Raw genomic sequence first — 13,747 nt, 5'->3', positions numbered from 1 at the left:
TTCTTGTAAAATCTCTACTTTCAGATGTCACTCCGAACACTTGTGATTGTATTGTGCAGTTTATACTTGACAGGTAAATACTTTGGTTAATTTCCATTTCTACATATAACTATAATAGTGTGTTATAGTTTGATACTGACTTCCAGTTGAACCAGTTTCCTTTGTCTTGTTTTTTAGTTCTATTAATAAAACTATCAAAGTCACATCAATCTATTTCCGTGTCTCTATAATTATAATTCCAATAATTGTGTGCACATGAAATATAGTTATATTATTAGAGCGGCTGATCCGAATATACGATTATATTTATTTTTTTGTTGCCAGTCCCGCAACTAAAATTGAATTGTCAATAGAAGGATGGTTATTTGACAGAAGAGATGTAGATTGAAACAAATACGATGGACATGACGGGCCGTATGTCGATAGCTAGGTAGAAGAGCGATGAATTGGCAGGAGGTCGATGTACTGGACAGAAGGGCAATGAATGGTAGGAGGGTCAATTAGCGACAGAGTGGAAGACTCACATACATATAGGTGCAGCTGTGGCAGCGTAGTAAGAAGCTTGCTTCCCAGCAATATGGTCTTGAGTTCAATTCTGCTGCGTGACATTTTGAACGTGCGTTTTCTACAATAGACTTGGGCCGATGACCTGGAAGTTGTTGCTCTTCCATTACTTTCGCAAACAGCAGTAACTTTCTTCAGCTGAATACACGTCATTGCTTGGTTAAAATTACCAAAATACGACGACTTTAACACGAAATAACTTCTAAAATACAAAATTTTGTCAAAAACGTTAAGAGTAAACCGTGTTCTACGTGACATTCAACCAGTATCCGAAATTTCAAACTGTTTAGTTTTTTTTTTAAATTAATTAAAAAATCTGTGACAGAGATTGAAAAGATCCTATGTATGTATGCATGTATGTATGTATGTATGTATGCATGCATGCATACATGTATGTATATGTATGTAGGTAGGTAGATAGGGTGGTTGATAGGTATATATATATATATATATATATATATATATATATATATATATATATAATTCTTATACTAGAATGTTCTTGACACCGACTTCGATGTTTCGGCTAGCTAACCCATCATCAGACTGTCCGATGATGGATTCGAAGGCCGAAACTTTGAAGTCATAGTCAATAACATTCTTGTATAAGAATAATAAATTTGTAGTCTTCTAAAGTATAGAGTAACCCATCAGATTAATGTAAAATTGTTTTTACCATAACTTTGGTGAATTCACAAGGTGAGTTGATATACGAACCCGAGGAGATGTGTCGGACTTTTCAGAAGCACTTTGCCTTGCTTTCCGGTGGGAGTGATGGACCCGATAGTTGTACAGACCTTACGGACTTTCTCGCCGAGCTGCCGCGTCTCTCGGGACAGGATGCGGAGAGCTGTGAAGGGTATCATACCTAAGGAGGTGATTGAGGTTATAGCGGACAACGGCGATGGTAAGGCGCCGGGACTCGATGGTCTACCGTACGAGCTATATAAAAGTATGCCAGACTTGTTCGAGCACGTACTAGCTAGCATTTACGCGAACTGGCAACAGAATGGGTGAATTCCCAGATCTGTGTGCCGGAGAGTGGTGACGCTGGTCAGGAAGGACCCGGACAAGGGGATGGTATAGATAATTTTAGGCCCATCAGTTTGCTGAACGCAGAGAGGAAGATTTTGGCCAAGGTGCAAGCAAAAAGATTGACGCGTGTCACGGATAGCCTGATCGGGGGGGAGGGGGCACAAACTTGTGCGGTTCTCGGCAAAATCATCCAGGATGATCTTCATCTTATACGCTACACTGTAGAAGGGTATGATAATGATTCTGGCAAGGGCAGGGCACTGGTCCATTTAGACCAAGCTAAAGCATTCGACAGGGTAGACCGTCGTTACCTGGTTTCTGTGCTCGCGCAATTTGGACTAGGTCTTGGTTTCCTCAGATGGACCATACAGTTGTACGACAGCATCTACTCGATCGTTCGGGCGAATGGCTTTTTCTCAAAGCCGTTCTGCATCAAGCGGTCGGCTCGCCAAGGGTGTCCACTCTCTCCGCTTTTGTACGTAATAGCCCTCGAGCCATTGCTGCGAAAGCTGAGTGGCATTCCAACGAATCCAGGAGGTGGAGGATCGGTTACAGCATACGCGGACGATTTCACTATCATCGTGACCAAGATGGAACACCTACAGAAAGTAGGCGAAATTATCAAGGTTTACGAGATGGTGACAGGAGCAAAAATTAACCGGTAAAAATCGGTCGGCTTGTAACTTAGCACCTGGAGGGGCAAGTCAATGCCTTCGAATAACGTTGTCGAACGCTGGACGGAGGGCCCGGTTAAGTTGCTAGTAATCTGGTTTGGCCCAGATCTCCAGATAGAAAAGAACTGGTCCGAGGTATCGGGCAAGGTGACCCACATAGTCAAGACCTGGTCTTGGCGGTGGCTATCCTTGAAAGGGAGGGCGGAGGTGGTCAATGTGTTTATCGCATCGATCATCGTTTACCGTAGTTCCTTGTCCTGACCGTAGTTCCTTGTCCTGATTCGTGGTTGAGCAAGTTACAGAGGCTAATCTTCCGATTTTTGTGGAAGAACTCCGCTCCTCTTGTAAGACGTTCTATTTGCTGTCAAAAGCCGTTAAAGGGTGGGTTAGGAATGGCTTGGCTGTTGATGCGCAAACATGCGCTGAGGTTGAGGCACTTCTGGCTCTACCTGAATGGTGAACGGGTGTGGTCTCCGCTCGCTAGACGGATATTCCCCAGCTTTACTAGTTTTGGTGATAGAGAAATCTGGTTTCGTCGAAGATCGAGGTTGGGTACCTGGTATACGGAGTGCCGCAAGGCTCTTTTCCAGTTCCGCAGCTCGAGCAACACCAGCGGTTTCGGTACCATCGCGGCTTACTATAGTAAGATGGTAGAGGCTGGAAATGATGATGCCCTGGGGAGAACCCTGGGTTTCGATGATAATCAGTTAGATAGCCTGTTCCGAAGAACATTAGGGCCGAAGACACTGGATAACTTCCAAAAGTTTTTGGTCTGGCAGTGTTAGCAAGGAGCCCTACCCGTTCGGGATAAGCTCACCAGACACAGCCATCTTGGGCCGTCGGCTTGTTCAAGATGCGGGTGTTACATGGAAACCGTCCTGCACTCTGTTGTTCAGTGTCCGGATGTGTCAGAAGTGTGGACTTATGCAAAACACCTGTTGTCAAATGGAAGAAGAGTACTGCTATCGTCTGAGACAATTCTAAAAATTAACCCACCGGATTTCCTTACGGAAGAATGTAAGAATTGTTTTCTCGTAGTAGAGGTTATATGGAAGTCGAGAATGAAAGGTATTGTGACAGACAGCTTCGTCCCTGGCCTCGCACTGGTGAATGTCTTCACCTTTCACCTGAAAAGGAAGGTGGGGCTGGAAAGGAGGTGTCTGTCAGTGAGTATGTCCCAAAAAATATGGACGCGTGTAGCATGTATGTTGGGAGTGGAAGGCCCTGCGTGAGCACGCCATAGGGATTACCAAGGTGTCGGTGGAGAAGAGAGGGCTCATGGGGTCGGAGCTTACCTGTTTTTAAAACCTCATTTTGTTAAATTATTGTGTGTAATTGTCTCATTTGTTTATATTATTATTGTCATTTTAAATTTGTATAAACATACGTTTGTGTATATTCCCAAATCATACTGTATTGTCCCCTCTGTGTGTCCCCTTGTGAGAAATAAAAAACCGCAACGAAACGTTTGGTGAGGAAATGACCAGTGAGTGGTCATTTCAAAAATGGTTTAAACAATTTCGCAGGGGAGACCTGAACCTTGAAGATCGTGTGCATAGTGAAAGCCCATCGATCATCGATGACGGCCAATTAAAGACCGTCATTGAGAAAGATCCACGTAAAACCACTCGAGAACTGGCAAAAGAACTTCAAGTTAGCCAGAAAACTGTCTGCAACCATTTGCATGCGATCGAAAAATCAAAAAAGCTCGACAAATGGGTAACACACGATTTGAATGAAAATCAGAAAATGCGCAGATATGAAATTTGCTCATCACTTCTCCGTAACCAGACCGATACATTTCTCTACTATATTGTAACTTGCGATGAAAAGTGGACTCTGTAAAATAATAAAAAAAAGAAAACGTTCTTCGCAGTGATTTGACCAAAATGAAGCCCCGAAAACCTTCCCTAAACCGGAGCTCATCAAAAAGAAGGTTATGGTGACTATTTGGTGGTGTACTGCTGGACTCACTACTATAACTTCTTGAAACAAAGAAAAATCATTACTGCAGAAACATATTGCCATGAAATTGCCAGAATGAACGAAAAACTGCTACTTCCCCATCCCAGACTGGTCAACAGAAGAGGGCCGATCATTCTTCATGACAATACTCGACCACACGTTTCACCAATGATGCTCCAGAAATTAAGGGAACTTGACTACGAAGTTCTTCCCCACCCAAGCTTATTCCCCAAACCCTTCTCCTACCGACTACCACTTTTTTAAACACCTTGCTGGTTTCCTGTGAGAGGAATTCAAAAATCAAACTGATGCTGAAAGTGCGTTCAAAGAGTTCATCAGTTCCAGAACTCCAGATTTTTATGTTACTGGAATAAACAAACTTGTAACTTGTTGACAAAAATGTATTGATTGTAATGGTACTTATTTTGATGAATAAAATTTCCGCATTGCTGAAATATTTCATGTTTCAAAACGTTGCTTAATATAAATAATGGAATGCAGAAATGAAATAAATGAAAATTAACAAGTCAAAAAGAGGGTTGAACTACACATAAGAAATTAATTATGATAAAGTATCTCTCAGATGGGATAGATAACTGGTTCTGGTATAAGTGTGTTACAATGTTGTATATAAATCGTAAAATAAAAACCAGTAGAAATGTTGTACAAAACTGAATCAACGTTCAGAAGTGGTTTCCAAACTGTGGAGCAAAAAAAAAAGAAAGTAATGTTAAAGAAACTATAATGTAAAAACGGTTGTGTTAGAAGAAATGTGAATTTAGATTAGTGTTCGCCAAGCGTGTAAAGGTAGGAGCCTGTAAAGATTGAGAGGACTGGGACAGAAACAGTTTAGTGGTCTGCTTACAAAGAGGTTAGAAAGTCGATTATGATGAGGCAACGGGTTGAACATTTCCAGAGACGATTACGGGTATTCAGAATACCATCAGTTTGAAGAATCGTAGAAAGAACTCCCAGTGATGAGGGATTGACGAAATCAACTCCGATTTGAAATTTAATGGTCTGAGAGGTCGAGTGAAGATGTTAAATTTTTCTGCTAAGCAGAAGAGACACTTGTTACCATTAATATGCGATGGAGCAGATTCTATAACAGACGATTTGCTGCTGAAGTTGATCACTTTGTTATTTAAGCTCCAAAAGTATTTTGAAAGAGTTGTTGCAGATTTTTTTCCTCCTATCTAAAAGTGTACGTAAGCTTGGTGTGTTTAGATTTAAATTTGTCAGTGAGGGTTATGAAGCACTTTGTATCGTTGCTGTTATTGTTGGTTGCGACTTTAGCACAGCAAACAATACTTCGCTGAAGGTATTTACCGTTTAAAAGGAATTTACTTTTATGGAGGCAATTACATTGAGAAGAAACGTTTGTTTGTGGAAGGGCCTATCTATTTCCTATTGATTCTGACTAGAAAAGAAGCGAAAACGTCAGTTTAGCTATAACTAACTTTGAGATTGTATCTATTAAAATCTTGTAAAATTTATGGTCGTTATGGAAATGTTTGTTCATTAAGTTTAGGAAGGATCTGGTAATAATGTTTTTAACTTTAAAACTGAAATTGGGATTATATCATATAGTTAAATGTTCCTTGTTGAAGGACGTATTTTATCGTATCGTAAAGCCACTTTATTTCATATACTCGTTGCAAAATTTAGCAGCACAGTCAAAATTGTCCTTATTAGATGAAATTTCAGATATTTTTACGAGTGTTTTTTGGCCAGTTCTTGATGTTAGGTGGGTGGTTAGTGTCATTTACGTTTATATCTGGGTTTATCCCACCCCACTCTCTCTCTCTCTCTCTCTCTCTCTCTCTCTCTCTCTCTCTCTCTCTCTCTCTCTCTCTCTCTCTCTCTCTTTCTCTCTCTCTCTCTCTTTCTCTTTCTTTCTTAATAACTGGTGCTAGTTTGTTCGGCAAAAGCAACAGACAGAATAAGTGCCAGACTCAAAAATTAAGCACTAGGGTCGATTTTTTCGATTCTTTAACGCGTTTTTCAAGGATAGCCGCAGTTTAATGCCTAAAATAAGTAAAAGTAAAAAGGAAAAAATCATCAATAAAAAAAATTAACTAACCATTCCTAATTACAATTGACGTTCTAATATAAAGATTGCTATTTTTTTATTTTTTATTTCAGAGAGTACTAATTACCGGAGATGGTGCTATTTCACAAACTGGTCACAGTATCGAGATCAACCGGCTAAATTTAAGCCAGCCAATATTGGCACTCATCTTTGCACCCATATTTCCTATGCGTTCGCTACACTGAAAAATGGCTTGGTCACAAACTTTGAAATAGATGATATTTCACATCCATGGAAAAAAGGGATGTAAGTTACCAGTTTAACCAAACAATCCATCAAAATTATTCAAATAATAATAAACCATAACTCGGAAACGCATTCCCCGCGAGAGAAAAAAAGCAATAGCTAATCTGTTGTTTATCTGTCGATCTGAAGTAATAGTTAATCTGTTGTTACAATTATCTTTTGCTGAGCTGGCAGAATTGTTAGCAAGCCGGGCAAAATTCTTAGCGGCATTTTATCCGTTTTTATGTTCTGAATCCGTTTTTATGTTCTGAGGTCGACTTTGCCTTTCATCCTTTTGAGGTCGATAAAATAAGTACCAGTTAAACAGTGAGGTCGATTATCTCCTCCACTGAACTTGCTGGCCTTGTGCCAAAATTTAAAACCAATTAAAATTAAGTCCTTTGCTTTTAAGACGGTGAGCCGGTAGAATTGTTATCACGCTGGATAAAATGCTTAACGGCATTTCGTCCGTTTTTACGTTCTCAGTTCAAATTCTGCCGAGGTCGACTTAGTCTTTCATGCTATCGGGATCAACAGGATACTTACCAATTGAGCGCTGGGATCAATGTAATCGACCAGCCCTCTCCCCCGAACTTGTTGACCTTGTGCCAAAATTTCAAGCCACTATTATTTATTGTCAGACAGATGTGTGGTAAGAAGTTTGCTTTCCAGCCACATAGTTTTGGGTTCAGTCCCACACTTTGAAAAAGTGTCCTCTACTATAACCCCGGGCCGACTAAAGCTTTGTCAGTGGATATTGTAAACGGAAGCTAAAAGAAGCCCGTCATGTATGTGTGTGAGTGTGCGTGCGTGCGTGTGTGTGTGTGTGTGTGTGTGTGTCTTTGAGTTTGTCACCTACCACAGCTTTACAACCGGTATTGATTTGTTTACGTCCCCATAACCTAGCGCATCGGCAACAAACACCGATAGAATAAGTACCATGCGTAAAAGAAGGAAAAATAGTTATTCGGTCGATCAACTTCCTTCAAGCCAGTGCTCCAGCATGGCCGCAGTCCAGTGAATGAAGCAAGTAAAAGACGGTAAAAGATTAAGTCCAGAAAAACTGAAACGCAAAACCGTTTCAATTCTCGCTTCAAATTTTCCCAACCTAAATTCGTACTTTTCTATCAGAATTTCCCGGAAGACTCCAGTGTCTTGAAGAAGTACAAAACAAAAATTACTCACAGACGCCATCCGCATGAAAAACAATAGTTAAGTTAGTGGCAATATATTTAATGCAACAAACGACGATAAGCGATTAGAAATACAAAAGCGGTAAGGAAAAGAGAAAAAGGTAATATTAGCTGAATGGCTAGTATTCTTTTAATCATTTCGGAAAGTACAGGAGACAAGACCGAGCATTTTCTTCTTATTCAGTCTATTGAACTGGAAGAAATGCTGTAACTGATCAAATAGGTCTTGGTTTGTCTGGTAGGAGCATTCGAGTGGTTGTACATGTTTGCACGTTAAAGATATATGCGCGCATGTGTGTGCCTGTATGCATGTGTGCCCGTGTATGTGTGTGTCCGTCTGTGAGAGAGGGAGAGAAAGGGGGAGAGCATATGTACATACATAATCATACATATGTATAGAGAAAGACAGCTAGCTAGATAGATAGATACATACATACATACGTACATACATACATACATACATACATACATACATACATACATACATACATACATACATACATGTGCTTGCGTGTTAAGTAATATAGTTGCATATCCATACCTGTTCCCTAACCTCTATCCAAGAATATATATGTATTTTAACAACATTCATTGATGAACACTTTTGCCATTTTTCTCTCTCTTTTTTCTTTTTTGCATCAGGTTTGAAGAAGTAAATGACATCAAACAAACAAATCCTCAACTAAAAACATATTTAGCAATCGGAGGTTGGAACCTAGGATCGAAACCTTTCTCTGCTGCTGTACTTACTGTAGGCACACGGAAGGTGTTAATTGACTCAGCCATAAGATTAGCAAGACTCTATAAATTTGACGGCATTGAAATTGATTGGGAATATCCAGCAGGTCGAGGTAGTCCCCCAGAAGACAAGGGACGATTTACGTCCCTTATATCTGTGAGTTTTTCCGTTTTTTTTTTTTTTATCCTTTATTTGTTTCTATCATCGAACTGCGACCATGCTAGGACACAGCCTTAACGATTTAATCGAAAATATTTCTAAGTCTGATACATATTTAATCCGTTTTTTTTTTTTGCCGAACCGCTAACTTACAAGGATGTAAACTAAGCAACACCGGTTGTCAAGAAAACAGGTGTGGTATTTCATAAGCTTCATAAAACATACCTTTCATCAAACTTCCAAAATAGTTAAACAGTTGTGCCACCTTTATATATATATGTGTGTATATGTATACACACACACACACACACACACGCATACACACACATATATATGGTCCAAATATACAGAAAACAAAAGACAAAGACAGGTGAGGAAACAAGTTGGTGTATTAGATTGACACTCGGGAAGAAAGGAAAACGTCGATGACGTTTCGAGCTTACGCTCTTCGAAAGAAAGGGATGGAAGGTGGGGAATGGAGAGAGAGAGAAAAAATGAAAAGAGAAAACTGTGTTGGGGTTAACGGTTTCGCATGATCAAATATGTATACAAACACACATTGCGGGCTTATTTTTTAGTTTCCGTACACCATATCCACTCACAAGGTTTTGATCACCATGTGACTGAACCTAGGACCACATCGTTGGGAAGTAAGTTTCTTAACCACACATCAACATCTACGCGACTTTTTTTCTAATAATTGCGGAATTTTTTGTTTGCTTTCTTTCACTTTAGAGTTTTTTGTTTCTATTTGTTTATTATTTTTACTTTGATGTCAGCGTTTGGGCATTTGTATAAAGCACGTACCTTGTCCATCGAACAGGCGTCCTTACAGAAACAGAATTATTATTCTAAATAGACTGTGCCTCTACCTGGAAGCTTGTACATTCCAGCATTGACATTTTAATTGCTGGTGTTGTTGTTTGCTACTGCTGCTGCTGTTGTTGTTATTGTCGTCATCCTCGTCATCCTCATCGTCGTCGTCGTTGTTGTTTATTGTTTAACTCCAGACCAGCCGCGGTCGAGCAGATCTATGACGACCAAAGATGATTTAACAATGTTTCAGTTAGCCAATATGTTCAGTTTTTTCAAGGTATGATGGCATTTATGGGAGAATTGGCTCCTTTGTCCTTTGGGGGTAAAGAGACCACAGTACAGTTCACTCGTTGGCTCATCCTATAATTAGTTGATATAATATGTAGGAGAAATATAAGTTTATGGGAGTTTTCGTGGAGTTTTTTTTTTTTTGTTTGCTTTACACACAGCCACCACCATATCAAAAGGTGAAGTCTTTTTGTAGCTAATAGTGTTTAGAAGAGTGTACTGAGAAACGTCTGACCATGAACCACTACTGACACATTCAATAGTGCATCTGCCACCCAGCTGAATGGTAGAAATTAAGGAAGTTTCTGCACGGTTTCTCGGCACGTTGAAAACAGCTATCAAATGCCGTCAAATGACACCTTACTGTCTTTGATGTAAACTGCACACGTAGATATACAAAAAGCAGTGGAATGGTAACGGTTGAAACGTCTTTGATCATGAATCTTCTCGGTCAAGGCTTATCTGGACAACAACCACGCCAAGAACGACTACAGCAGATATTAAGTATTATTGACACTGTACTGAATCCATGCTCAAAACTTGACTTTTGCTGAGCCAATTCAACTTGTAATGTGTCCAATAATTACCGTATTTGGTAGCATAAAAGACGCACGGACATATAAGACACACCACTAATTTAACAGCGCATATTCAGGGTTGAGGGGTTTCCCCGATGCATGAACAGGCGGGCAAAGTACTGGGACTGGGTCTCGAAATCCTGGTCCCGGCTGCACAAGCGTCGGAGGCGGAAGAACTGAGAGTAGGGGATGGCCCATTTGGTGTGGGGGGATGGGAGGAGGAAAAGTTGAGGTAGAGATGGGAATCTATAGGTTTGAAGAAGGTGGAGGTGGTGAGAGAGTGGGAGGGAAGGAGCTTCTTTCAATTTCCATCGACCAAATCCATTCACCATGCTTTGGTGGACCTGACGATATAATTGAAGACACTTGTCTAAGATGCCACACAGTGGGAATGAACCTGGGACCATGTGGTTGGGAAGCAAACTTCTTACCACACAGCTGTGCGTAGCGTTTATTATTGCAAGCGACAGAAGCACTCTACAATTGTCAATTGTTCTGTTATCTTGCAGTGACAAATTGATGTCCTCCATACCTGGATTAGAAAGTTAGAAATCACTTCAAAAATCCCGAAATCAATAAATTTTCCAGTACTCTGTCTAGAATACAACTATTTTAGATATATTATGTTGTGGTAGTGGGGAGACTATACAATGAATTTTCTCCTTACGTTTGATTAAATCGTGTTTTTGGTATGGAAACATATTTTCACCGATGTAATAAAATAGCTGTCGTTGGCAGGATCTTTTATCAAACGAATAGTTCAGGTTTTGCTTTTTCCCTCTTTCCTTCTTTTCCTTTTTTTTTTTGTCTTTTTTAGCTTATCATGTTACTGACTCTTCACTGAATTCTATCAAACGATATTTCACGTTAGTTTTCTCTTTCTTTTTTTTTTTTTTTTTCTGTCCTGTTACTGACGCTTCACTGAATATCACTGAAATTAAGATACTTAATGTCAAATATCCACAATTCCTAAATAGTTATCATAAATCAGTATAAATCACTATTGTAAGCTGCTATTAGGTATTTACTAACGTTCCCTGGCTACAATTGACAGAATGTTGATAAACGAGCGTTCAATTTGAAAGAAAAGAGTAGAAGTATGGTAGAAACAATACAATATCGGATTTAAAAATACCTCTTGACATTTCGATATGGTTGTTAGGTTATGCATTCAAATCAATCTTTTGTTTTCTCAGCTTATATAATTTCTCAGTGTCCGTTGATAAAAAGTCCTAGTAAAGTATGGATATCAATTCAGTTGGTTTTATTTTTTCACTTATAAGTTGTCTTCATTTCTAAATATGATTATCTCTTTATTTATATTAGTAAATGATTTATGGTCTTCTATTAAACGTAAAATCATTGAATGAGAAATATTTTTCAGCTATGGATGCTGGCATGAGATCCAGAGTACCACATTCCTATTGTACGAGACTTGTCTGGGATGGGTAACAAGAATCTCCAGTGAAAAACGTAGAGCCTTCACTACTACCTCAAATTCACCGATACACTCTTTATATACCCCCGCTCCTATTCATATATGCTCTGAAATATCATGCTAGCATTAACATGCTACCTACTTGATATACCTATCTCAACTCAGCATTTTCCTTCTTTCAACCTTATCCCGTACAGCCCAGTGTTTTCTCCGTTTCATATTTGTGTTGTATGTGTGCTATTTCTTTATTGCCCACAAGGGGCTAAACATAGAGGGGACAAACAAGGAAAGACAAAGGGATTAAGTCGATTACATCGACCCAGTGCTTAACTGGTACTTAATTTATCGACCTCGAAGGGATGAAAGGTAAAGTCGACCTCGGCGGAATTTGAACTCAGAACGTAACGGCAGACGAAATACAGCTTAGCATTTCGCCCGATTTGCTAACGTTTCTGTTGTATGTGTGCATGTATGTGCGTGCACGTGTGTGCGTGCACGTGTGTGCGTGCACGTGTGTGCGTGCACGTGCGTGCGTGCGTGCGTGTGTGCATACATGTGTGTGTGTGTGTGTGTGTGCGTGCGTGTGTGTGTGTGTGTGTGTGTGTGTGTGTGTGTGTTTACATCAACCTGCAGATGGGCCAACAATCATTCATACATGTCTCAGCCCATCAGTACATGTTAATTATCCTAGCTATATATTGGCTGAATCATAAGAAACAAATAATGAAATTGGTTTCCAGCCATCACATGACGTTATGCATTTTGAGAAGGCGTTAACTTCATTAAATCTATCCCAGCAAATCTTTGAATTATTTTATTTACCTCAGAGATTTCCACTCAGAACATAAAGAGAAGCAACTAAATTCATTTGTCCGACAGCTGTATGAACGTTAAATTACTACTGACATTAAGTTACAATTAGTTTAAAAGAAATCAAGTCCCAATTTGGTACACACGTAGAGTTAGTAAAACAACTTAAACATCTTTTATGATATCTTCTAGTATATTTAAATATGGAGACTCCAGATAGAAAATGTTAATTATATTTATTAGAATATTTTCCATCTTCGAATATCACACTAACATGACATTTAGAAATGGTATTTAGACGAAAACACGGAAGAAATATATAAAAACCATTTTATATTTAAAGAGAACTCTATCAAGAATTGACATGAGAAATATATATTTTAATTAACTAGAAACATCTAATGATCCAATAAGAAGACTTGTTCTTTTTTATTTTTCCCCATTAGTTGCAAGACTATTTTTTTAGACAGAGGGATATTACAGATGACAGACAAGAATTTGTGAACTTTACTAATACATACATTACAGAATTCACTCTGTTGCAAGTATTCTGACCAGATCACTGATCTGAGGATAACTCGATATCTTGATGTGATGTTTTCTACAACAGCAACCCACGGGCCAAAGTTTTTTCCACCTTCCTCTCGCAATCTCTGAAGCTCTGACAAAAGGTCGTGGATGCTACCATTTCTCTTCTGATTAAACCAATAAAAGAAATCAAACCAGATCTCGTACTAAACAATTTACAAAACTCTTATATCCTAAAAGTGCATCTCTGTAAAATTTCTCTATAATTCTCTGTATAATTATTCATACAAAGTTTTCCTTCAATTCAGTTATCCAATTTCCCGATCTAGAAAATACTAAACCCTGTGCCTATACACATATTTTTCGAATTAATGAATACAATTCTTTAGGGTTACACATCAATAATTAATAAAACCTCTTGTTTTGTTCACTTTACAGGAACTAAAACAAGCTGTAACTAGCGAAGCATTCGTATCACAGAAACCTCAACTTGGTTTGGCTGCTGCTGTGGCAGCTGGAAGGTCAAAAATCGATGCTGGCTATGAAATCAGCACCATTTCATCGTAAGTTACTGCCTTCACTTTCATCATTTTCCTTTAGAGTATTCATCATATATATATATATATATATATATATATATATA

General features: G+C 39.0%; 1 protein-coding gene across 1 annotated transcript in view; it reads left to right on the top strand.

Moving 5' to 3' along the window:
* LOC106875857 (chitotriosidase-1) overlaps nucleotides 1-13,747 on the top strand; it is a 23,501-nt gene that overhangs the window by 4,699 nt on the left and 5,055 nt on the right. The window contains exons 2-5 of the mRNA XM_014924159.2: nucleotides 25-73; nucleotides 6,384-6,576; nucleotides 8,391-8,643; nucleotides 13,543-13,667. Of these exons, the coding sequence (XP_014779645.1) occupies nucleotides 25-73; nucleotides 6,384-6,576; nucleotides 8,391-8,643; nucleotides 13,543-13,667 (620 nt within the window). The remainder of the gene's footprint in view (nucleotides 1-24; nucleotides 74-6,383; nucleotides 6,577-8,390; nucleotides 8,644-13,542; nucleotides 13,668-13,747) is intronic.

Source organism: Octopus bimaculoides, chromosome 2 (assembly GCF_001194135.2).
Source record: "Octopus bimaculoides isolate UCB-OBI-ISO-001 chromosome 2, ASM119413v2, whole genome shotgun sequence".
NCBI lineage: Eukaryota > Metazoa > Mollusca > Cephalopoda > Octopoda > Octopodidae > Octopus > Octopus bimaculoides.
The sequence above is the reverse complement of the archived record's forward strand: the minus strand, read 5'-3'. Positions and strand labels throughout refer to the sequence as shown.